Source organism: Colossoma macropomum, unplaced genomic scaffold, assembly GCF_904425465.1.
Source record: "Colossoma macropomum unplaced genomic scaffold, Colossoma_macropomum, whole genome shotgun sequence".
NCBI lineage: Eukaryota > Metazoa > Chordata > Actinopteri > Characiformes > Serrasalmidae > Colossoma > Colossoma macropomum.
The window spans coordinates 28331570-28358530 of NW_023494794.1; the positions used below are offsets into that span (position 1 = coordinate 28331570).

The following is a 26961-nucleotide window of genomic DNA, read 5'->3' on the forward strand; positions in this document are numbered from 1 at the left end:
TTGTATAAGTTGTTGAACTGAACAAAATAATCATTGAAGTGTCCGTTTGTTCCAACCTTTTGAATAATAGAACATCAAGTCTACAAATGATGTCACTCGCTTTATACGTGTTCAGGTGATACCAGTATCGACTCTGGGCAGCACTACTGGGAGGTGAAGGCCCTGAAAGACTGCAAGTCCTACAGTGTTGGTGTGGCCTACAAGAACCTGGGCAAGTTTGACCAGCTGGGCAAGACCAACACCACATGGTGCATCCACGTCAACAACTGGCTCCAAAATTCATTCGCTGCCAAACACAACAACAAGGCCAAAAGCCTGGACATGCCAGTTCCAGAGAGGATAGGAGTCTACTGTGACTTGGATGGAGGTACAGCAGAAGCCATGAATGACTTAAAGAGCCTTAGGCTTCATTTAGAATCAAGCAGCGTCACATAGGAACTTAAATAATGCGCGGTATTATAAATAAAAAGACGTGGTCATGATATTTGCCAGCTTGTCCTCCAAGGATAGTGTTAAATTCTATTCAAACTGGAATAGTTTTACAAGAGAAAGTTGTGTAATATCATTTGTGGGATTTGATTTCTTGGTTGGTGCAGAATAAAATATCTGCGAATTTCCCCAAATACTCACAAATTGAAAGGTCACAGCTTTTATGTGAACCTCAGTCTCACACCACAGGACACACTTAACAAGGTGAGGTGGATTGAAACAGGACTCCTACTGAGAAAGCTAAAGGTTCAGCTAATAACAAAAGGCCTTACATTCCACACTGCAGATTCATACTGGATTAGAATCACTCCATAATTATTACTGTAGGACTGTAAAACTACACACACTGCAGATTCATACTGGATTAAAATCACTCACAATTATTACTGTCAGACTGTAAAACTACACACACTGCAGATTCATACTGGATTAAAATCGCTCCACAATTATTACCGTCAGACTGTAAAACTACACACACTGCAGATTCATACTGGATTAAAATCACTCCACAATTATTACAGTCAGACTGTAAAACTACACACACTGCAGATTCATACTGGATTAAAATCACTCCACAATTATTACTGTCAGACTGTAAAACTACACACTGCAGATTCATACTGGATTAAAATCACTCCACAATTATTACTGTCAGACTGTAAAACTACACACTGCAGATTCATACTGGATTAAAATCACTCCACAATTATTACCGTCAGACTGTAAAACTACACACACTGCAGATTCATACTGGATTAAAATCACTCCACAATTATTACTGTCAGACTGTAAAAACTACACACACTGCAGATTCATACTGGATTAAAATAACTACACAATTATTACCGTCAGACTGTAAAACTACACACACTGCAGATTCATACTGGATTAAAATCACTCCACAATTATTACTGTCAGACTGTAAAAACTACACACACTGCAGATTCAGACTGGATTAAAATAACTACACAATTATTACTGTCAGACTGTAAAACTACACACACTGCAGATTCAGACTGGATTAAAATAACTACACAATTATTACTGTCAGACTGTAAAACTACACACACTGCAGATTCAGACTGGATTAAAATAACTACACAATTATTACTGTCAGACTGTAAAACTACACACACTGCAGATTCATACTGGATTAAAATCACTCCACAATTATTACAGTCAGACTGTAAAACTACACACACTGCAGATTCATACTGGATTAAAATCACTCCACAATTATTACCGTCAGACTGTAACAACTATAAATACTACAAATTCATGCTGGATTAAGAACAGAATTCTTGTTGGCAGTCTGTTGGTAAAACTAAGCCAACTCTAACAGGGCTTTAAATGTCATTATGACGTGTCCAGAACAGAAATTGACCACTACATCTATCAGTTTGAAACTTCCTTATGCAATATCTGCCCCTCTGATGTTATTTGAGTACTGGAGTATATTACGGGAAATCCTATATCTCACCCTAAGCGCCTTTCTCCCTGTTCCTCGCCTTGCCGAGGGCTACCGGACACCTGTGGATCGAATGTCCACAGATCTATTAGCTATTCTGCCAAACAGAGAAACACCAACAGGCTTTGTGAAGCAGCGTTCTTTTCAATCGCTTAGTCCAGCTGAATGACCGCATTGTATGTTTTGCGACTGATCTTTTCTCTTTCGTCTTCTTTCTGTTCTTTTCATTTCAGGTCAGCTTTCTTTCTACAACGCAGAAAGCAAACAGCTGCTTCACACGTTCAAGACGAAGTTCACTCAGCCTGTTGTGCCGGCCTTTATGGTGAGAGGAGGTTGAATAGTCGCAAGAGAGGTCATCGAATTCGATGCTCTCTTCCAGCTACAGTGCAGTTTTTTTTGTTCCTCTAGGTTACAATACATGTGCAGTGGAAAGTTGTGCAAACAAGCAATCAAAAAAATAATGCATTATGTAGTAATAATAATAACGTCCCTTACAAGTCAATATTTACAGTGAGTGTGGTTACCACTGAAATTGGAGCTTCTACGTGTTTCACTATGGCACAGTGCAGAAAGCATAAGGTCAGGCTATATGTAGCTGGGTAAAATTAAATCTGACCCACTTGTCCATGCACCAGTCTGTCTTCTGCCACAAATGGAATGTTATGCGCTTCATCTGCTAATAGCAGCTTCATTGAGTACAGAAAAGACTGAGTAGTTCACACGTTTAGGGGACAGCAGATCAAAAGAGCTCAATGCTGAGGTCTGCAGATGTGTTTGAAGTGGGTACAGTTTACAACACTAACTCATCAGTGCACTAGTAATAGTGATCCTGGAAAACCTGGCAAGGCCTGAAGATCTGAATGAATTATGACAGCAAAATTGTTATAAACAAAAAAAATTCTTGCCTCCAGTGAGAGATTAATTCCAAAACTGCAAACGTCACCTACCACCCTTCATTTATTTCACTCAGTCAAGCGCAAGAAAACGGGATTCTTAACAACACTGCAAGACCACGGTCCGAAAGTGTGTGTAGCTGACAGGAAGCCGTTAAAATAACACCTGCAAATCAAAGAAGATGCTGGTGTTCTGAGAACTATAGAACAACTTATGCATCACTGAATATGAAATCATTCGGATTGTGAGAAGCAGAAAAATTTAACCAACTTCTGAGACTGAACTTTGGAGGTGTGGGAAAATGTCCCTGCAGATTTCAGTGAGTGCGTTTACATGCACTAAATAATCCGAAAACTGCAGAAGATCAGATTTTGTCTGTAATCCGATCAACACGTTTACGTGTACTTGAGTAATCAGATATTGGGGAAACTCCGGGTCTACATGCATCAGACAGTAATCAGATTTCTTTACAACCATCTAATAAAGTCACAGAGGAAGACGTGACGTAAACGTAATGTAAAACGAAATAATAATAAATCACATCATTTTTTTCTTTGGGTAAACAGTGAAAACGGGTCCCACAGACCTGAACACCACACAAGGGTTAAACAGTTAGACAGCATGATGATTTATTTCCTTAGTAATATGTTTGATGTCTTGTTCCTAAATTGTTACTTTAGCAAATTGATACTTTACAAAATCGGTACTTCAGGAAATTCTTAATTTACTATTTTGTTATTTTATATTTTTTCTGCCATTTCTAGTCCACATATTGAACTAAAGAATTAACCATTAGAGTTAATGTAAATGGGAAATCATAACATTTTTCATCCATTCTGTGATGTATTTCCACGTGAAGCTCTGTATCAGGGAGCATATCTGAGCTAGCTGAACGTTTCTCTCAGTGATGGGGGTGGGGGGGTGGGGGGGGTGGGAGGGGGGGGAGAGATGAAACAAGATATTGTTGGCTAATATTATTTTCCCCGCCTGATGGTCCACGATCAAATAATCAAAAATGAGAAGACGATCCAGAGGTGGAGTGAAAGTCACCAAGAAACAAGACTGTTGTCTTTCAAATTCAGTCCTATGATGAATGAAAGGACATGAACTAACATGATAAAAAAGGTTTTAAGTTGACTTTAAAGGGCCCGTATCATTTTTTTGGAGTTTGACAGACTCACTCACTCCCTCACTGTCACTCTCTCACTCTCTCACTTTCTCACTCTCTCTCTCTCTCACACAGGACAGTTATAATAATAAGGGTGATACAATATGAAAAGAATAATATATACAAAAAAACATCTACAGGCATAAATACAACTGCCTGTTCATGAATAAAGAGAGGTTGGAAATGAACATTAAAAATGAATTATGACTGTTTTTATTGCATAAAACTACACAAATGTTACAAATTAAAAGGAGTAAATAACAAAAAAACACAACTTGTTCACATTTGACATGTAAACTCTTTCACTAAAGTTGTGAAAAATGGAGTTTAAAGATTATGAATTCTGTTTCTTGTTTCTTACGCAGGTGTGGTGTGGTGGGCTGAGTCTGTCGACAGGTTTACAGGTGCCCAGTGCGGTCAGAAGCTTCCAGAAAGCTGAAAACGGGCTGGCGGGATCGAACAGCAGCCTGAACAGCATGGCGCAGTAGCCCGAACTACCCAGCTCCAAAAAAAACAAAAAATAAATAAAGAACTGCTGTGCTCTGAAGCCACCCAGTGCTTGCTGATTTAGGACCAGCTTCCTCCTGCACACATCTTAACTCCTATCAGCAGCAAAACAGTCGCCTCCACAAACAACCCATAAACTTCAACTCCTACTTCCAGAAATGCCCTTCCTGAGGAATCTGTGATCCAGTGATGGAATGCTGTGAGGCATCATGGGAAATTGGGTCCTGGACTGGCAGGAACCAGATAAAAACGTGCTCTACTCCGCCTTCGTCTACGCCTATGAAAATGAAACGTATTGTCATATGTTGTCAATATATTCCAAAATACAAATGGAATACATTGATCAGGCATAACGTTCTGACCACCTCCTTGTTTCTGTGCTCATTGTCCATTTTATCAGCTCCACTTACTATATAGGTGCACTTTGTAGTTCTACAGTTACAGACTGTAGTCCATCTGTTTCTCTGATACTTTGTTAGCCCCCTTTTACCCTGTTCTTCAGTGGTCAGGACCCCCATGGACCCTCCAAGAGCAGGTACTATTTGGGTGGTGGATCATTCTCAGCACTGCAGTAACACTGACGTGGTGGTGGTGTGTTAGTGTGTGTTGTGCTGGTACGAGTGGATCAGACACAGCAGTGCTGCTGGAGTTTTTAAACACTTCACTGTCGCTGCTGGACTGAGAATAGTCCACCAACCAAAAATATCCAGCCAACAGTGTCCTGTGGGCAGCGTCCTGTGACCACTGATGAAGGACTAGAGGATGACCAACACAAACTGTGCAGCAGCAGATGAGCTATCGTCTCTGACTTTACATCTACAAGGTGGACTGACAAGGTAGGAGTGTCTAATAAAGTGGACAGTGAGTGGACACAGTGTTTAAAACTCCAGCAGCACTGCTGTGTCTGATCCACTCAGACCAGCGCAACACACACTAACACACCACCACCATCCTAACCACTGAAGAACAGGTTAAAAGGGGGCTAACAAAGTATCAGAGAAACAGATGGACTACAGTCTGTGACTGTAGAACTACAAAGTGCACCTATATAGTAAGTGGAGCTGATAAAATGGACAATGAGTGTAGAAACAAGGAGGTGGTCATGATGTTATGCCTGACCGATGTACATTGCAATGTATTTTCAATATATTTCTTTCTTTTGTGTGGGTACGGTAAGACAAATGCCTCTTTCTCGGTTTTCTTTCTGTCTCTTGTTATCTAGAGGCTAGTGGCTTTATCAGGGAATAGTTGAGTGCACTTTTTCCTTACTAATTTTAGGTTGAATTTGTTTTTGTTATGATTTACTGCTGACACGAGTTAACTCCGGAACGAGAGACCCTGTCCCGTTTGATTTGTCGTGTTATTTTATTGAAAAACGTGTAATTTGGTTTAGTTTGGTTTGTGTTTAGTATCTATGCGTGTGTGTGTGTGCGTGTGTGTGTGTGTGAGAGTATGGCCTATGAGTGAGAGTGACTATTACCTCCTGTCCGATCAAGGTATTTTTCCTTGGACTCTGATGATCCTTTTCGCCGTTTAAAACGCGAACCCTGTAGTTTTTACTACGGTATGTGAAGTGGTTGAATATGACTGTGGAAAACTTTTGCACGATGTAAACAATTTCAATGCTGCTTCTTTAGTCTACCGTTAATTCTGCTGTTTGTACAAACGGTCTGTTTAGTCCTGTCTACCAAAAAACATTTTCAGAACGTCACCTGGACCTGGACTCCAGACCACTTTGGTTATGGCTGATATGATGGATTTTTTTTTTTTTGTTTTTCCTCTTATCTGATGCATTTATCATCTTCCTTCATGTGCATATCAATAACTGTTGGGTCTGTCCATTGAATAATTTATTGACTTTTTTTATGTCATTAAGTTGTGCAAAACTGGAAAGTAAACTAGGTTTCGGCTCTTTATGTCTATGGGGCTTCTTTCACAGATGCTTGGAAGGTCGCACCACTACACAGTTTACTGATTTCTCTGCCAAAAAACTAATAATAAACACAAATTTGAACAAAGAATACATTAAAAGTCCTCCACTATGACAGGTTGGCCTTCCTTCACCAAAGACTCTTATGCAATTGAACATCCACCACTAAAAACAAGGCACTGCCGCCATCTGGCGGCCTTGTATTGAAACAGCAATAAAGAGAGCCATACAAAATCTCAGATTTCATAAAACTACGACCTAGATTTAAATATCTGCGCTCAAATCCCGTGTTTTGTTTGGTAAACAGACTCGTGCCCAGGCGCAGACAGTTTTTTCGTCTTGTTTAAACCATGACAGCCTTATTTGTTGTGCAAAATAATAATTCGCCTCTGTACTTTTAAATGTTGTTTTTTTTTTTTGTTTTTTTTTTTAGGACATTGAACCACGGTTGACGTTCCAAACCCGAATTGAATAAATTAATTTAAAATAAAACATCCTTGGTTTGTTTGCTTATTTGTTGACCACCTATTGACTCTGACATAGATATACTTACCTAGATGCTGTGTTGGGTCCAGCCAGGCACGTCAACGGCGTCGCCATTTTAGGGCGGTCAACATCGCTGCTGGACCGCATTCAGTGCCATTACAGAGCGGCAGTTTAAGAAAGTTACTGTCCAAAATTATACTATTTCAGGAATATTACACTCAGAAAGTGGGATAGGATTATATAACGGAGGGAACGCAGTGATCCACACTCATGTCTGTGTGATGTGTATTGTTTGTGTGGTGTTTATGTAGATATGGCCGTGTGATTGGTGAGGAACAGAGAACCTGTTGATGTGATTGTTTTTCCTCTGGTTTTATATGAAGCTTATCTCATTTAATAGTCTATTCAGGGGGTCTTAACTTGATGTAGTAGTTATTTATTTACAGTGATGGTTAAAGCTTTGTAGCTCGGTAAGTTACAGCATTCCTTAATCCGTGTAGATATTCATAATAGATTAGCGTTAGCACCTTCTTACACCAAGCTGAGTTAGCTTCTTATTTTCAAGCTTCTTGTTCAAATTTTCCCGTTCCAACTTAAATGGTGCAGCTTCAGGCACCAGAAAGTACCTGCTGCACCATTTAAGGTGGAAAACTCGAACGAAGCTGGCGAATAGGAAGCCGACTTCAGCTCCGTCCTTCTCACTGTGTTTTGGGGGTTTATTTTATGTTTATGTGTATTAAGATTAGAAGTGATTCCCTCAGTGATGGATCTGCTGATGTGTGTGAGTTTGTGTTTTTTACTCGCGCTAAACTTGGTTTTTAACGTCAGGTGCAGACTGAATACTTTCCTGCTGGTCCGGACGGCTAATTATCACGATCAGTTATTAAAGTAATAAAAGCTACCGAGAGCAGATCCGTGCAGCCCAGATTAATCTGTGTCTGAGGATTATAACTAAACAGATTTGGTGAAAATCGGTTGAGTAATAAGGAAGTTGTGGCTAATTTAATCCTGAGACTCATCGTCTCTCAATACAAGTGAATCTGTTCACAAGCGGATCTTGACCTCTCCAACATGGCGGACGAGCAGCTCTATCGCCTCAGATAGAGAACAACAGACAACGCAGCATATAGGAATGGATATGACTCAAAGCACGTTTCCATAGTTACAGTGTAAGGCCTGACCGGCTAACGCTGGCTATGCTAGCTAACTGTGTTGTTTTATTGATACTGTGGTAAATCCTTAGCTAATGTACTTCAGGTCATATTTTCTTGCCTCAGTAATGCTAAAATATTGATATTTCACTTTTTTACAGATCACTCAACAATTTACCAAAAAAAGTGTTGAGAAAACGCCTGTAAATTCATTAGCTATAGCTAACGAGTTTTGACAGGTTAGCATCATATTGCAGCATCAGATAATTTTATTTTTTTCATTATCTTGTAACGTTAGACTGGTGATTATTACATTTTATTTTAGAATATCATACAGGGTGTCCCAAAAAATTGACATCATTTGAGATGTGAGTATCTGAGTAACTGCATGTCCTGGCAAATGAAATTAAATAGGCCTCATGCTGAACAATACACGATTTATTTATCAAAATTTGAACAAGAAATTCAGAGGGACGTAGATTTTATAACCGATTCCACAGCTTCACAAATGTAATATCTTCCGATACTGGTGGTCGTCCAGACCCCTCTGTCCTGCACAGACAGCCTTCCTCTTTGAATTTTTTGTGCCATGTCCAAATCTGCTGTCCAGTTGGTGCATTTTTATTGAATTTTCTCGAAAATGCTGCTGCACTCTCTCGTTTGACTGTGTTCGAGCATATTCTAACACACAAAATGCCTTTTCATTTCTAGTGAACGCCATTCTTCAACCTGAAAAACAACATTAAAAATTAAACTTGGTTAGTTTTTACACATTTTGTTAAAATTTGAGATCATTTGAGGGAGAATTGGCTTTTATTACACTACGAAATGATGTCAATTTTTTTGGGACACCCTGTATATAACCTAGCTAAAACACTGAAGATTATACGTATCTGCTGTTCTGTAGTTTAGCCTCTTATTCTACAGGGTATTTTTTGGTTTGTCCATCTGAATTTTCATGACCAAATCATAAGGCAAAATATTCAGTGACTGCATGAAATAAATGTACTTTTTTATTTTTTTAAAGCTCCCCTCAAATTAACAGAACCTGTTTTTTATGATCACACATATTGCTATATGCTTACAATTTACTGCTGAAGGCCAAAAATCTTAGACGCTCTTTGTATTATTTTATAAAAATAATGTTTACAGTGCAGATCACTGAAGAGACGCCATCTGTTTATAGTTTATAGCCCAGATTTGTGAAAAATGGGTCGACTTTCAGTAGAAAAAAAAAAACTGAGTTCAGCTTCTTTTATTATAAGGGTTTAAAATTACATCACCCATCTATTTGACTGGAAAGAAGACAGTTACAGCTCTCATACGACCCCCACCTTTAGAATGTAGCTTATGAAATATGAAAGTTATGAAGAATATGAGGAAGTGCATTTTGGAACCACCGGTGGTCTCAGGGAGTTGAAAAGGTTAGACTAATATAGGTTTTCTTGTACTGAAATGATTGATAGGTACATTGACTATAGCATGATGCTGCTATGGTGTTCCTAATAATAATAATAATAATATTAATAAATAAATAAAAATAAGTTCAACTTATATCGCACCTTTCTCAGACCCAGGGTCGCTTTACTGTGGAAGGGGAGAAGAGGGAAAAATAAAACAAAATATGGTTGATAAAGTACTGCTAAGCAGTTGCAATGGTATCCCAGGTGGTTGTTAAGGTGTTGCTAGGCAGTTTTATAGTTGTATCATAGTAGTGTAGTAGTATATTAGTAGTATAGCGTACTACTAATAGTGTTTTCTTTAACAATAAATTAATAAAATAGTGAACAAAGCAGACTTCAGTCTCTTCTTCAAAGTAAGTCGAGCATTTGTTCGGTCTGGTTTGTTTAGCTAACTATTTTATTGCTTTTTTATTTATTGCATTCTAAACGTACTATTTTAAGATTATTTTATTCGTTTTAATTTCAGAATTTTACGGAGCCCTGCTGGTGACATCATGTGTAAATAAAATTAACGTGTGGCCACGCCTTATTAACGCGTGGGAACGAGATCCTAATGCATGGCCACGACTTAGTAAGGCGTGGGAATGAGATGATTAAATCGTGGCCATGACTTGGTAAGGCGTGGGAACGAGATCACGGCTTACTAAGTCGTGGTCATGCGTTAGGATCTCATTCCCACGCTTTACTAAGTCATGGCCACAACTTAATCATCACATTCCCACGCCTTACTAAGTCGTGGCCACGCATTATTTTTGTTTATACAGGATATGTCACCAGTGGGGCTCCGTAGAATTTTAATGATTTATTTTAGTTTATTTTTTATTGATTAAATATTTTTTACTTATGTTTTTTTTGTTGTTTTTATTCAATTTTTTTATTTTTGATTTATAAGCATTTTGTAAACTTTGTATTTTGCAAATAAAGGTGATTATTAGTGCTGGAATATAGTATTATTAGTGTTTATACTGCTCGGATTCCCGGGTGAACGGTAGCGTTTCAAATCGCGTTTCGTGCCGCTTTGTCCCTCGTCTCTTGCCGTCCGGTTGCGTTGGAGGCTTCTCTGAAATCTCCGCGTTGAAATTGAAATTATTATGATATTTATTATCCAACTTGGGATTATATCTCGTTCTCCTCAGATGAGTAAGTAGCCGCCGGACAAACGATGATTGCCCGTTAATTCAAATAGCATCATTATTATCACATCAGTGCAGTAGCAGCGGTGCTAACTGCAGGTCTGTCCGTGTTTGTGTTTGTGTTTGTGCAACGAGACGAAGCTGAATTCAGCTTCCTATTCAAATTCCCTGTTCCACCTTAAATGCTAACCATTTAAGGTGGGACAGGGAATTCCAATAAGAAGCTGGCGAATAGGAAGCCAACTTCAGCCTCGACAGTGAATGAGACTGACTGCTGCTGGATCTGACTGTGATTAATATAACAGTCTGCACCGGTCAGGCATAACATTCTGACCACCTCCTTGTTTCTGCGCTCATTGTCCATTTTATCAGCTCCACTTACTATATAGGTGCACTTTGTAGTTCTACAGTTACAGACTGTGGTCCATCTGTTTCTCTGATACTTTGTTAGCCCCCTTTTACCCTGTTGTTCAGTGGTCAGGACCCCCATGGACCCCCATGGTACTATTTGGGTGGTGGATCATTCTCAGCACTGCAGTAACACTGACATGGTGGTGGTGTGTGTCGTGCTGGTCTGAGTGGATCAGACACAGCAGTGGTGCTGGAGTTTTTAAACACCTCAGTGTCACTGCTGGACTGAGAATAGTCCACCAACCAAAAACATCCAGCCAACAGTGTCCTGTGGGCAGCGTCCTGTGACCACTGAAGAAGGACTAGAGGATGACCAACACAAACTGTGCAGCAGCAGATGAGCTATCATCTCTGACTTTACATCTACGAGGTGGACCGACAAGGTAGGAGTGTCTAATAGAGTGGACAGTGAGTGGACACAGTGTTTAAAAACTCCAGCAGCACTGCTGTGACTGATCCACTCAGACCAGCACAACACACACTAACACACCATCACCACGTCAGTGTTACTGCAGTGCTGAGAATGATCCACCACCCAAATAGTCCCTGCTCTGTGAGGGTCCATGGTTGTCCTGACCGCTGAAGAACAGGGTAAAAGGGGGCTAACAAAGTATCAGAGAAACAGATGGACTACAGTCTGTAACTGTAGAACTACAAAGTGCACCTATATAGTAAGTGGAGCTGATAAAAATGGACAATGAGTGTAGAAACAAGGAGGTGGTCATAATGTTATGCCTGACCGGTGTAAGTCTGAATTTCACATCCACATTAGATGTTTTGCATTTTGCACTATAGGTGGTGAATGAAGGCAGGCTGGCTTCTTTGTGTCAGTGTCCCAAACTAATTTTGTTGCATCTGTTTGATTTCAGAGCTCCATGCCAGCAGCACCGTCTGACCACAAGTATGGTGAAGGAGTCAGCCTTATGGCACTGCCCCTTACCATCACATGCATCCAGGTGGCCCCATGCCTAGAATCAACAAGACAGTTGTGCTGGCATTGCTCATCGCAACCAGTTCCATATTCCTCTTGTTTCAGCTGTACTACTACAGGCAGTATGTTTCTAAGGTGAGAAGACGTCACAGAGATCACTATTAGAGGAGAATTCCTCTGATTTTCCAAACATTCAGCGTGAATTCCTTGGCAAAAAGTGTCATTCAGAGTGATTCAGGGAACTTGCAGACTCTGACTTTCTTTACAGTGGTGGTGAATGGAACCAGAATAGAACCTATAGTTTTAGGCCAAGCCCTTATATAAAACTATCATAAAGCCATGTTTTAGGCATTAGGAAACATATCTGTAACTGTTTCAAGCTGCATTAAACTCTTCAGACATCTGGTTCCTATCACCACCACTATAAACAAATGTGTCTCTGTAATTTTCTCTAGAATGAAGCATCTCACATCAAACCTATCTGAGGTGTTGTATGTCTGACGTTAGCCTCTTACTCTCTGAAAGTGCGTTATGCTATAGAGCAGAGGTTCTCAGCCTTTTCCACCTCAAGGCCCACCCATTTGACACTAGAAAGTATGGAGGCCCATAGACATGCTTTATTTTTCAGGTGCCGACACAGAAAACTTAGGAACTATGACCTGAACACCAGCTTCAAGATCAGGTCGTCCAATCGCAGAAACCAAAAATTGACCTTAGCAAAAAGGGAAGAAATGTATTGTGTTTAAAAGACCAAGGCTAGATTGTTTTCACAATAAAGCTTCTTATTTGAATTTCTCATTCCACCTTAAATGCTGCAGCAGTTACATCTTAAAGATTTAATTGCGTAGAAATTCTGGAAAATCAGTGAGGCAGAATCATTCAGAGTGGTGTGATGTGAAATGGTTAATTTCTATCCAAAACCACCACTGAACCTACACGAGTCTTCTGAGTTTTATATGGAATGCTGATGATGGAAAATAGCGGTAAATAAAAAATGTTTCATTTTAATTAATGTTTTAGACAAAAACGGTTGTAAAATAGTGCCTTAGGCATTAGACAACATATTTATAACCATTTCAAGTATTGGCTTTCTGTGAGGCAGTCAAACATTCAGATATCTGGTTCCCATCACTACCAATTCTTGGTAAGTTTCTCTAGAAGGAAGCATTTCTTTTCAAACCACTCTGAATGAAATATTGTTCCAGTTCTTTTTTAAGCACTACTGCCAGGAAAGGCCAGTAATACTTTGTTAGCCCCCTTTTACCCTGTTCTTCAGTGGTCAGGCCCCCCATGGACCCTCACAGAGCAGGTACTATTTGGGTGGTGGATCATTCTCAGCACTGCAGTAACACTGACGTGGTGGTGGTGTGTTAGTGTGTGTTGCGCTGGTCTGAGTGGATCAGACACAGCTTTTGGAAAGGCTTAATGTCATCATGAAACATTGTTTGATTAAGTGAACCATCTTTTTGTAGAATGGACTTCATGCCTTGACTGGTAAAGGCTACTTGGCTGGGAAGGAGGCACAGTGGGTGAGACACAAGTTTATTTATGCTAATTAACAGATTATCATAATTTGTAGACGTTAATGAGAAACTCGTTATGTAATGTTTTTTGTCTTCTTTTCACATCAATATCCTCTTTTTCTCCCATCAATCAACACAATGCTGGCCAGAATAGGTGTCTTTTAGCTAGCATAACAGAATGGGCGGTTAGTGTTGAGCTGTCCAGTGACATTAGCAGCAGTTTGAAAACATGTTCTGTCACATGTCAAAAGAAGTACATGCAAGTCTTCAACCTCCCAGTGTTGGTAGTGTTGTATGATTGGGGAAGACCTAGTTAATGGGTGGCATTGGACATAACTAAATGGGGAGAAAATTCTCAACAAATGGCCCAAAAATTATTTTTAAAATATTAATCTAAATTTAACTCAGCTGTCTTCATTTTAACTTTCCAGGCTTATTACATACTGAGGCTTATTATTCAGTAACAGTACAGGGGCTTCAATGCAAACTAGTGGAGCTATTCTTAGGTTATGGAAGTGAGCAATAAACCTTTGGGCCCGCAGACAGGCCCATAGCCATTTAAAGGGTTAATCATTGCTGTTGGCCCTGATTGTGAATAACCATGAGACGGGAACCAATGCATTGCATTTTAGTTTGTAGATCAACTGCCTTTTTTTTTCTCTCAATGCAGCATTTAGTGAAGAAGTTTCTAAGCCTGGCCCACAAGTTTAGCCTGCCTGTGTTTCTGGTGGATAAGGCCTCCCTGAGCCTGCTCTCCCAGGATGCTGTTCTACTAAAGGACAGTCAGCTGAAAGAGCCCCACTGCACCTTCCTCTGCACCAACAGGGACTTCATCACCTTCGGCCTGCTCGGAAACCTCTGGAAATATGATGTAAGAATACGTGCTGAATGGAGGAATCACTGCTCTGCAAGTGTCGACTCTGCTGTTTATGCCAATTGTTTTTTTTTTTGTTTTTTTTTCACAATTAGATGTAGTCTTTATATATGGGTCAATCCATGTGAATTTATAAAAGGCCTCCCGACTGACCAGATTAATACCCAACACGAATTTAAGCTTGTATCTTCATTAGTCCCTGATATATAGAGGCTTTAGAAATAGGTGTGGCCTTGATGTAGCCTTTCTACTACAGATAGGAATCTCATTGTGACTATGTTTAAAGAAAATTAATATAGCGAAGGATCTTGTATCAGTGGTGTCAGATCTGGGAGAACGTGGCGCGTCTCTTTGTGCAGGCCAGCTTGCTGGAGGCAGCGGAGGAGCGCGGCCTGGAGCTGCTGGAGATTCGGGGAAAGGACCCCAGGCTTGTCAGCATGGACGACCTGATGGGCAGTGAGATCCCTCTGCATCTCCTGTTCCGTTTCAACAGCCGGCTAGTGCATGTGGTCGTGCTGTACGAGCGAAGCGGCAACTACCTGTGGCACGGACCCCTGCGACTCAAACCCAGCATGGACCATACCTTCGCCCCCTTCAGGAAACTGGACTTCGGCCGCTATGCAGGAGCGTACGACAGGTAGCTCTGTTCATGCCTCGGAGGAAGATGAGATGTTTTTGTGGCTGTTATCCTGAACCGAGTCGAATCGTATTCTAAAAAGAGCTCTTTCCGTTTATCTCCGGGGCATCTGATTGGCCACTTACTTTTCTCTTTTTTCCTGCTGTTATTTTCCTTTTTTTGTCTCATCATCTATTAGAATGGAGACCCGCATGAAAAAATTAAAATACTTTATTTCTCAGGTGCTGACACAGAAAAAATAAAAATTATGACCTGAACAGTAGCTAAAGGATCAGTTCGTCCAATCACAGAAACCCAAAATTCACCTTCAAAAATAAAATTGTAAAGAGGGAAGGAACGTATTTTGTGTTTAAAGCTTCTCTGTCATTTTTTGGGTCTGGATTAAAATAATTTTCACAATATAGTGAAGGGGGAAAAAAGATTGCAGTTTGTAGTTCATTGTAAATAATAAAATCAATAATAATAATAATAAGTTATTATTCATAATAAAAACAGTGTTGACCCAGCAAACAGTCTTAATTAAACTTTTCACTCAAATTTTTGAAAGCAATTGAAAGTAATTTCTCTGTTTCTTCTTGATCTGCATGTTAGGCTGTGATAACTGTTCATTGATTGGGTGATGGGTGAGGAGAGCACAACAGTGACCAGTTTTTCCCTGTTATCCAAACTTTTTTCACTTTTTTTCTAATTTTTTTTCTGTTTGAATGCATAATTGATATTGACGCTGTTGTCAGAAACGTTCAGTACAGCCATATGCAGCGTGTAAGACCGAGTGTGTTTATATGCACTTAATAGTCAGATAACTGCAGAAAATCAGATTTTGTCAGTAATCCGATCAACACGTTTACATGCTCTTGTGTAATCAGATAATGGGGAAACTTGGGGTCTACATGAGTCAGACAGTAATCAGATTTCTGCTTTACAACCAGCCAATAAACTCACAGAAGACGACGTGACGAAAACGTAATGTAAAATCAAACTTCATGCTGCAGCTTTTAAAAAAAACATTGACCCACTTTACCTGAAAATATGAACATACATCATTTAGAAGATGACGAATATTTAAAACCTTAATTTCGTCAAGTATGTAGTCGGTTTCAGCGTCGCCGCGAGACATGGCGAGACACTTTTGGAGCGATGCTGAAACCGACTACGTGCTTGACGAAATAAAGGTTTTAAATATTCTTCATCTTCTAAATGATGTATGCTCGCTTATTTCCAGTACCGCCGTCTTGTTTTCGTACATGCGCAGACTGTGAAATCCGAAAGAAATCAGAGTAAGAGTTCACATGCACTGAGAAATCTGATTACTGAGCTAAAGTACAACCTCTTTATCAGACTTCTTAATCAGATTTCTAGATCTTACTCTGATCTGAGAAATCGGAGTATGCTGCTTACATGACAATTTGAATGATCAGATAACTGTTTATTGCAGGTGTTAAAGGGGAATTTTGTTGATTTTTCTTAATTTCTTCATAACTCAATCGTTAAGATGTAAACAGAGTCATTCAGAGTGGTTTGGTGTGAAACGCTCTGTTCTAGAGAAACTTACCGAGTCAGAACTGTTCACAGTGGTGGTGATAGGAACCAGACGTCCACCTCTAAAAGCTCCCTCACAGAAAGATATTACATGAAATGGTTATGAATTCACTGCCTGATGCCTGAAATATTATTCTGTCATAGTTCTCAGATAAACATTTGGGCTACAAGGTACTTTTTAAAATGCATAAATGGTGTGGAGATACATGTCGGGCATCATAAGGCAAAGTAGTTCCCGAAAAATATTTATCATTATTTTACCATCATCAACACTGCAGATAAAAACTCAGAAGACTTGTGTAGGTTCACTGTCTATATATGTGTTGTAGTCATGGCGACCCCTGGTTCCTATCGCCACCACTGTAAAGAAATCAGAGTGTGTAAGTTTGAAGTACAGTGAACAATTTCACATCAAACCCCTCTTAATGACTTTGTTTACCTTGCAGTGTTTTGAAATATGCATACATTTGGAAAAATCAGTAGAATTTCCCCTTTAATATTGTTTACTATTTGAAAACATTTTATATTTCTTTCTGTTTATTAAGTTACAGACCTTTATGACCTAAAGTGCTATCAGTGGCCTTTTAAAGACCGCAGGCTTTCTCTTAGTACAGGCCTGAGGACCACCGAAGGGCCCAGGGGTTGAGAACCCTAATGTACCAATAGAAAACATTTCTCTCTGCAGTTTGACTTGTTCAATAAAGATGAAGATGAAAGTCACAACAAAACCTTCTATCTCCAAAACAGTAATATTAACGAGATCAGAAAAAACTTGCATAATTTTAACTTTAATGTTAATGTAAGATTTTAGTCCAGGTAATTCTGTTGGTCCATTCACCATGAAATGTCCATACACGATAGAAGGCAGCTGGTGTTTTTAATTCAGCATGTGTATCAAAGTGAAATGTTAATGTTGAGATTACTTGTTTCCTTTTCCAGGCCCGAACTCATCCTGAGCACTCTAGATGGCCTTGATGTACGAATTCCCAAAAACTTCTCACGCTTCCTGAAGGAAAATTCCAACAGCCGCTTTTTGGAATGCAGATATCGAGAAGCTGCGGCCTTCTACCAGGTGTTTATCTCGATTATTGTAATCAGAATCTATTGATTTTATTTATTGCATCTATTCCTGCAACTTATTAGGTTTGTAAACTGTCTCTGATATATTTAAAACATGGATTCCTCCACATGCTTGCTGAGTTTTAACTAAGGTAGTCTCTGCTTAGCTTTACCCAGATGATACATCTCCAGAGGCGATGGACTTCAGGATGAAGGCCAAAAGTCTTCTCCACCTCGCTGCTCGGGTTCTCACTGAGCTTCAGGTCCCATTCTGGCTGAGCAGTGGCACTTGTCTTGGTGAGTAATCCAAAAAAGTGTTCCATAACGATTTACTATAAAGCACCCACAAAGGAGCCGTGATTACTTCCGGTTTAAGCGTTTAGGGTAAAACTAACTTCTGCTTCATTTACACCGATCAGGCATAACATTATGACCACCTCCTTGTTTCTACGCTCATTGTCCATTTTATCAGCTCCACTTACTATATAGGTGCACTTTGTAGTTCTACAGTTACAGACTGTAGTCCATCTGTTTCTCTGCATACTTTGTTAGCCCCCTTTTACCCTGTTCTTCAGTGGTCAGGACCCCCATGGACCCTCACAGAGCAGGTACTATTTGGGCGGTGGGTCATTCTCAGCACTGCAGTAACACTGACATGGTGGTGGTATGTTAGTGTGTGTTGTGCTGGCACGAGTGGATCAGACACAGCAGTGCTGCTGGAGTTTTTAAACACCTCAGTGTCGCTGCTGGACTGAGAATCCATTCCAACAGCGTCCTGTGACCACTGATGAAGGACTAGAGGACGACCAACACAAACTGTGCAGCAGCAGATGAGCTGTCGTCTCTGACTTTGCATCTACAAGGTGGACTGACAAGATAGGAGTGTCTAATAGAGTGGACAGTGAGTGGACAGTGTTTAAAAACTCCAGTGGCACTGCTGTGTCTGATCCACTCGTACCAGCACAACACGCACTAACACACCACCACCACGTCAGTGTTACTGCAGTGCTGAGAATGATCCACTACCCAAATAGTCCCTGCTCTGTGAGGGTCCATGGGGGTCCTGACTACTGAAGAACAGGGTAAAAGGGGGCTAATAAAGTATGCAGAGAAACAGATGGACTACAGTCTGTAACTGTAGAACTACAAAGTGCACCTATATAGTAAGTGGAGCTGATAAAATGGACAATGAGCATAGAAACAAGGAGGGGGTCATAATGTTATGCCTGATCAGTGTAACTAGCTACTGCAAGACACAGAGACTGCTTGATGTGAGCAGCTGCAGCAGCAGTAAACAGGGCTACACCACACATACAGCATTTTAGCTCTGTTTAAAGTTAAATCAGTGATTCCATCCACTTCTCATTCTCACTATTTGTCATGACAGTGCAGGAAAACTAACATATGTCTGTTGTATCTCAGTGTTTGAGCATTATAGTACACTACTATAACATTGTCATTGCTTCTGCAGCCCTTTAATGGAGCGGAAGTGAGTTTTACCCTTAACGCTTATACTAGAAGTAATCGCGACTCTTCGTGAAAAGGTCAGTGGGAGCACCGATATTATGTTTGTTTCATTATTTGCTTTTTTCCTTAACTGCAGGCTGGTTCCGGCAATGTAACATCATTCCCTACAGTAAAGATGTGGACCTGGGCATCTGGATCAAAGATTACAGACATGACATCACACAGGCCTTTCAGAAGGCTGGACTCCCTCTCAAACACAAGTTTGGAAAGGTTCAGCACATCTTACTCTTACACTTCTGAGATCCTCAAATAAAGAGCAGTGAAGTGGATTAGTGAGATTCCCGATGTAATTTATTGGATGAAAAATAAAGACATTGTTAAAGATTTTATAGAGGTTTGTATCCTAGAGTTTCAGTCACGTGATTTTCCGGTTGCGGATGCCATATTTGGGACCGAATGTCTGGCTTTGCTGCTCCACGCGAATGTAACTAGAGGAGAAAGACCTTTATCCTTATAGTTTCCCCTGAAGAGATCCTTATAGTTTCCCCTGAACTCCTGATTCCACTTAAACTGATGGAAAGATACCAAATTTGTGTTTTCATGACATTTTATATTGATCTCATACTCAGCCCCTCTCCCTATTCTGGAGGGTCTCTCACAGCATTTAAAATCACAGAAGCCCACCGGCTCTTCACGTCAGGGTGGGTAAAGGATCCCATGATGTTCATAAAGAGCAGAAACACTCTGGTCATCATAGGAGGGTAACGACATCAGCTAATTAACACAGATGAGATCAATGCTGGCCTTTAGAGAACTTTAGCTGATGTTATCAGCCGAGAGATGAACAGTCGCCCCCTAACGGAGCTGCAGACCGCCGGTATAACTTTACTCTCTGTTTCTGATTTAAATGAGGTTTGAATGGAGAAACATAAACGTTAAATATCAGACTGAATGTCGTGGGTCGGAAAATGACGTCGTGTTTCGACAGACGTGATTCTGTAAGTTTGCTGGTTCAGTTAGTTCAGAGTTCAGCTCCAGTCCTGAAACCCCTGCACTGCACAACTGTGGTTTCCTGGTTAAAATACCTGATATTATTAGCTAATTAATCCCTTCTTGAGCTGAACGAGGTGTGAACAGCAGAGAAACACTAACCTATACAGTTCAGGGGCTCCAAGCCTGGAGTGAAAACACTGAATTAAAGGTTTGTGTGTTTCTCGTCTCTCGGCTTCTGTCGCGAAACTGTGCAGTAAAATTGGCAGAAAAAAAAATTTGTTTACTGTAGATAATGCGTTAATTTCACTTAAAAAACCAACAAAACGTGCAAGTTGACCAGACTTTTGCATACGACTGTAGCTAAGAAATCCTGATTCACACACTATTGATGTGTCTCCTGTACAGATAGAGGACAGTCTCGAGCTCTCCTTCCAAGGCCTGGATGTAAAACTGGACATCTTTTTCTTCTATGAAGATGGTGACATTGTTTGGAATGGAGGCACACAGGCAAAGAGCGGCAAGAAATTCAAGTAAGTGAATTTACTTCGTTGGAGAGTGTTGCTTATAGAAATGGGACAATTGCTGCATTTAATCATACTGTGGTATATTACCATTGGCGGCCCAATCCCATTTCACCCCTCGCCCCTACCCCTTAGCCCTCTGTTTTGCCCGTTCACATCTAGGGGTAGGGTGTCCCAATTTTTGTTGAGATAGAGGGGTAGGGCGAAGTGTTAGGGCTAGAGATACAACAAACAGAGTGTTATGAAGGAGAAAAAACAGCAAGGTGGCTGAACAAGGGACCAAAGAAACCCACAAATGTGAGAATTTTTTCTGTTAAAAAATTACGACAACCATTTTTTTTTATCTTAGTTTAATGTCGTTTCAGTGTATTATGATCATTTTATTCATAACAAGCATAAAAAATCGCTAACAGCATGCTAATGTCTTGGTAGCTAGCTAGCTAACGCTCCTGTTCCACCTTAAATAGTTCAGCAGTTCTGACGCCTGAAGCGCCAGAACGTAACTGCTGCTCCATTTAAGGTGGAACGGGAAAATTCGAACAAGAACCTGGTGAATATCTGACTTCAGCTTCATATCACTGAAGATTTAGGGGTGGGTGATAATAAATAATTGCCCCCCTCTTTGAAGGCATATGATGCCCTAAATGTAACTAAAGCCCAGCAGTGAGGAGCTGAACTTTACCCTCCTCTGCTGTCACTGCAGATTGGCAGGGTCGCTTACAGAGCAGCGCTAATAGCTGTTAATGAAGTAATGTTTTTTTTTTAATTTGAGGGACCCATTTCGTAGGGCAAGATTTCAACCATTACCCCTTCTAACTCAGTTCCAAGAGGTCAGGGTGACGCTCGAAAACAAGGGGTAGGGGTAAGAAGAAATGGAATTGGGCCTTAATCATACCAAAAGGGGGGCTAACAAAGTACACAGAAAAACAGATGGACTACAGTCTGTAATTGTAGAACTACAAAGTGCACCTATACAGTAAGTGGAGCTGATAAAATGGACAATGAGCGTAGAAACAAGGAGGTGGTCATATTGTTATGCCTGATCGGTGTATGCCATATCAAAGCTTTATAGCTCCGCTGTTTCTTTTTTCATTTGAAAATGCCAGATGCCTTTTTCATATGATGAAACGCAGTGTGTCTTTTGTTGCTTTGCAGGTACGTATTTCCCCGGTTCAGCCTGTGCTGGACAGAGCTGCTGGAGCTGAAGGTCAGAGTGCCCTGTGAAACCCTGGACTATGTGATGGCCAACTACGGGCCGGACTGGAACGTTCCAGTTAAGGCCTGGGACTGGAAGAGCTCTCCACCAAACGTGCAGGAAAACGGGGTGTGGCCCATCAAGGAGTGGGATGATGTCATCCAAGTGTTCTGAAGCATCACAGGAATAATATAGTTCATTTTTTCACTAGGCTGCTACGTTTACAGTCACACTAAGTTCTAAACTGCTAAAACTGTTTGAATACACTACAGCAACACCGCTAAGGAAAAACTGGATCTTTGAAGGACGTTCCATACATGTGATCATCGACAAACCAAACAATAACGGTGTAATATTTCCCACAGATTGTGCTTTAAAGCAGCGGGTCTCAAATGAGGGGTTCTGGCACTAAAGTAACTGCAGAAATATCTCAGAATTTGCTTTGTCAATTTATTAAATCTACTTCTGCCCTATGTAAAAAAGCCATACAGTGCCCACTTAGTGAGTTAGGTAATGTGCAGAAAGCTAGCAAAATTGACAAATTTGTGGCAAGACAGGGTCCTGGAGCCATATTACAGCAACTTCCTATCTTTTTGTCTTAAGTTAAGATCTGACAGGTCAAGATGAGATTTTTCACAAATTCGTCTTACAGAAGCAAATCTTATTTCAGAGAATCTTACCTTATCTTACAGCATCTTATCTCAAGTTAAGAAATCTTTACTCACTCGATCAAAGTCGACAATCAACTGTCACGTCTGTTACATAGCAACCGAGCAACCGAGTTCAAATAAACTAAAGTCTGATAAACGGTAAGTTGTGAATACTGTGAGAGCGCCCCCTGCTGTTTATCAGAGCGTCGCCGCTCCCCAGTTTCAGTCTTCATTTCCCAAACACTTTAGCCGAGCGCGCTAACGTTACTCCTCCTAATAAACAGACACACGTTCAGCTCCGTCTCCTCATTATTCACCACCATCACTGTAATATTTCATCATCAACATTAACACACGAAGGTAATCAGAGGAGTGGTGGAGATCGAGTCTGCAGCGTCTGAGATCTTTAAAACACAGAGTTAGAAAAGAAAAACATCTCACAGTGAAAGCAGCGTTTTACAGTAGAAATAAATGGAGCTCATTATGCTGGTAGTGAACTATGCTGCTGACACAGCTGCCTAAAAACCATAGAAATGGACCTTAAACAGAAGTGAGGACCCTGTTGGGGTTCATCCTAAAGTTAGGACAGGATTTAGGAGGTTTAGTCTAGGTAGGATGTTTGTGTGATGCTGTTTTCTTATCTGGAGTTAATGATGAGATTATGAAGTCAGGAACTGTTATTCTGTAATAGCTATTGAACTAAATTCAGTCCTAACTAAAGTCGTCACGGTGACTAAGCAGATAAGAGAAGATTTCAGACTTAAGAAGTTCCTGTGATATGGCCCCTGCTCTGTAAAGTAATATTAGTGATTGGGATGGGGGCACCTTACTTCTGGCAGAAGTACAGATATGACCCATGTCCTTCATTCCCCCTTGGGAATAGCCATACCACAGCATTGACCATTGTTAAAGGAGTACTCCAGTGTTTTTCAAACTAATCTTATGGATCTGTAGTATAGGGTCGATTACCATGAACAGTAGTTTTGACATGAAACAACGGGAATGAAGAAGTGCTACAGAGGTCCCAAAAATGAGGCAAAAAAGCAGGTGCTCCTTGGTGAATGGGTGCAGAAAACTAAAAATCCATCCACGTCCACAAGGCATGTGCAACATAAATCCCAGAACAAAGAAATTCCAAAAAAAAATTGACCGCATGCTGCAAATGTGGCAGAGATTAGGATGTTAAACAGTGGATTGTTCCTAGGGAAAATGTTACTGGTCACATTAGTGATGTATATATGTTTTCAATCGTGATCTGTAGCGCTGTCTTGATGACAGTGCTGAGGTGACATTAATTTGAAATTGACTAGTTTAACCTGTACAGAGACGTGTGGCTGTCCAGTATTCCAGTGTTCGTGCATTGAGTGCTCGTGGAGAATGAGTCTAATTTAACTACAAAACTGACTTACTACTGACATTTCCTTTTGTTTCTAACCATTAAAATCTCCTGAATATGACTGAACAAGTTATATGACTTCCTCAAGTGATTTCAAACAAAAGTCCAATAGTTTCACTTCTTTCTTTAAGAATGTAGCACAAAATTATCTCCTCACTTAATACAATCCTACCCACATGCACTGGCAGTTATTGCTATATAAAATGCTGTCACTATTTAAAGGGGGATTTTAGCCTGAAACTGGCATTTAATATCGTATTTGTCATGTTATGTAATATTATGTAGTGCAGCATTGTATCCATCAGCCTCATCAGTTTGACAGAATTAATGATTTTGTATCTTTCTTGTGTTTCTGACCAACAGTGTTCTCTCACTACAATACCCAGCATGCTACTGATGTAGAAGCTAATAAACACAGACATGACGTTCAGCTTCCTAGCAGCAACATTAGCTGTCTGGCTTTCTTCTGCATTAGCCATCTAGCAAAAACAAAATCACAGCCCATCTTCAGGTATCTATGGTAGGACAGAGTTTTAGAGCCACTGTTAATAAAAATAAAAATAGTAGACTTTAAGAATAAAGTTGTAATATTTCAAGAAAAAAATTATGACATTAAAGTGGCAGTAATACCAGGAAATGTTGCAGTATTGTAGCCAAGCTTTGCAAAAGGAAGGCAGCACCTCCTTGTGTTAAATGAGAGGTGGTGAGGAGTTGGTGGAGTTATACTTTCATATCAATTCACCCATAAAGTCTTCCTGTCTCTCCTGCACATCGGCCTGTTATTAGTATAAGAAACGGCTGAGCAGGAAACTGTGTTTGTCTAGAATAAAGAGCCAGACGGACTCGGGGGAAACTGTCTGTCTGTGTTGTTGAAGGAGAATCGCAGGCAGGGTCGTCTACACGGCTATCGGGGGCTCCATCTCCGCGCCATTCAAAAAGGGCATGAAGTTTCACAGACAGTGAGACTGATAATCAAAATGATTGATACACACAGAGACAGGAGAGAGTGGAGCTCCGGCACCAATACAGCAACCAAGACCCCAACGCGTTATGGCAGCCCCCCTACAGCTAGCCCACTTTATCCTTGAAAAAGTATGACTTTTTTTCTAAAAAAATTAGCCTTTTTCTCGAAATATAACTTTTTTTCTTGCAATATTACGACTTTTTTCCTTGAAATATTACGACTTTGTTCTAGAAGTCTACTATTTTTACTTTTATTAACAGTGGCCCTAAAACGCCGTCGTAACAGAGCATCTAAAGGGACATGCGGAAGAAAAATGACCAGGATTTTTCTAAAAACGTGCCTGTGAAATTACCTTTTTTTAATTTTTTTTTAAGTTAATATATCTTGATATAATTATCTTGAGATAATCTGAGAAAATAATCTTGAGATTCATAGGGAAAGCAAGCGCATTACCCACTCCGCCCTGTAGATGGCACCAACACGCCAGATAAACCCGATGACTCTGCTGTAATCACGGATACTGGCCGCGCGTTCCTCAAATCTTCATCAACCAGTGTCAATCATGTGGTAAATGACATAATCGCAAGCGACACAAAAACTGCTCATCCAATAACCTAAGAAATTAAAAGAGCACAAACATTTCTTTTAACAGCACAAACGAATAAAGACCACGTTTGTGCGGGGGCGGAGTGACGTCACAGATAACAAAACGTTTAATTTCTCAAAAACGCTGCCAGCACACGGCGTCTCAGCGGAGTGATGCAGTGTTTGTGAAACAAAGTGCTGTTACGGTAAAATAACAGCACGGTTAGAACGCCTCTCAACCAATCAGCTTGCGCGGCCGGAACTAACTTGTATAATTAGGGTTATTATAACTTAAAAGGTGCTACTGTAGTTCTCTGCTTGTTTAAACAGTCGTTATAGTATTTCCTACTCACTGTGTCTTCTTATCAGCTTCTGAGCAGAAAAAAAAAATGCTGATACAGATATGAAGCTAAAAGACTCCTGCCTTGTATTACTTGTGAAAACACTGCAGAGGTAAACCTTAAAATATAATGTGAAAAAAGTATGCATGAATATATAGGTCACCTCATAGTCACACTTCCCCCCGCCCAAGCCTTTCCCATCAATTAAAACCCTTGATGTCAGTGTCTGTACTGCTTGCGACTGGTCATTCCCCTCACTTTGGAGCTTCGGCATTTTTATGGTAGGTCAAAAGCAGCATTTCCCCTAACATTAGATAGTCCTTATGACAATAACGATAATATATCCAAAGTATTAAGCCTAAACTGATAGGTTGTTCGCTTGAGCTTTATCTCAGTAAGAACAAAGAGCTGAGAATAACTATATGAAAAGAGCACAAAACAATATTTTTCAACAACAATATCAAAAAAATATTGGACATCAGGTTAACCTTAACATAATGTGATGTGTGCTTACTTGCTGTGGAAAGTGGGAAAGCAACATCTATCAAATCTGGAGAGCGTTGACTTCTGGACGGACTCCTGTCTCCTCCACTTCTATTAAAAATAAATAAATAAATAGATAAAAACCACACAGCAGGGTAAGCTTAATACTGTTTCTTTAATCTCCAGAGATGTTAACGATATTAGCCATACTTTGCTTTTTAGATATGCTAATGGTCGCAAAATATGGCAGCCAAAACAGAAAAATCGAGTGACTGAAACCCCTGAATTATCACTTTACCTAGACTGACGGGGTCTGCCACCAACCACTCTGAGGGGGGCTGCTGGCTGCTGGATGGACTTCTTCACAGAATAAGGATTAAACAGCTGTGTTTGGGCCGTAAGAGTGAGGATCTATGTGCCATGTTGCCAATTATTTTTAGTTGTAAATTTGTTATTGGTTTCATTCCATGCGCATAAATCCCTATGAAATTTCAGCTTCTTGTCCATTTACTTTTATGCACCATTACTCCTTGTGCCATATTGCCAGGTACGTCTGAAACTGTAAAAAAATAATAAATCTAATCACACTGAATTCAGATTAGCTTTAAATCTAACTCAGCTTGATTTATTTTCTTCAGTCTCATACTTTAAACTACCTGCAATTAAATTAGACGATGGAAATGAATTAAAGGAAATAAGGAGC

General features: G+C 40.2%; 2 protein-coding genes across 4 annotated transcripts in view; both read left to right on the plus strand.

The window, feature by feature from the left end:
- fsd1l (fibronectin type III and SPRY domain containing 1-like) overlaps window positions 1-4919 on the plus strand; it is a 63092-nt gene extending 58173 nt beyond the window's left edge. For all 3 annotated transcript variants that reach the window (XM_036580743.1, XM_036580742.1, XM_036580744.1), the window contains 3 exons: window positions 116-367; window positions 2191-2279; window positions 4385-4919. In XM_036580743.1, coding sequence (XP_036436636.1) covers window positions 116-367; window positions 2191-2279; window positions 4385-4507 — 464 coding nt within the window. In that variant the 3' untranslated portion in view covers window positions 4508-4919. The remainder of the gene's footprint in view (window positions 1-115; window positions 368-2190; window positions 2280-4384) is intronic.
- A 5665-nt stretch (window positions 4920-10584) lies between these two features.
- fktn (fukutin) lies at window positions 10585-23955 on the plus strand. Its single transcript, XM_036580745.1, has 10 exons — window positions 10585-10696; window positions 11970-12166; window positions 13504-13560; window positions 14225-14425; window positions 14788-15065; window positions 17544-17676; window positions 17831-17960; window positions 19267-19400; window positions 20529-20653; window positions 21800-23955. The coding sequence occupies exons 2-10, from the start codon at window positions 12047-12049 to the stop codon at window positions 22011-22013; spliced, it is 1392 nt and encodes a 463-aa protein (XP_036436638.1). The 5' UTR covers window positions 10585-10696; window positions 11970-12046; the 3' UTR covers window positions 22014-23955.
- The last annotated feature ends 3006 nt before the right edge of the window (window positions 23956-26961 follow it).

Coding starts and splice junctions, on each gene's coding strand:
- fktn (XM_036580745.1), top strand. CDS start 12,047: ATGCATCCAGGTGGCCCCATGCCTAGAATCAACAAGACAGTTGTGCTG. Junction 12,167..13,503: donor ACAGGCAGTATGTTTCTAAG/GTGAGAAGACGT, acceptor ATCTTTTTGTAG/AATGGACTTCATGCCTTGAC. Junction 13,561..14,224: donor CTGGGAAGGAGGCACAGTGG/GTGAGACACAAG, acceptor CTCTCAATGCAG/CATTTAGTGAAGAAGTTTCT.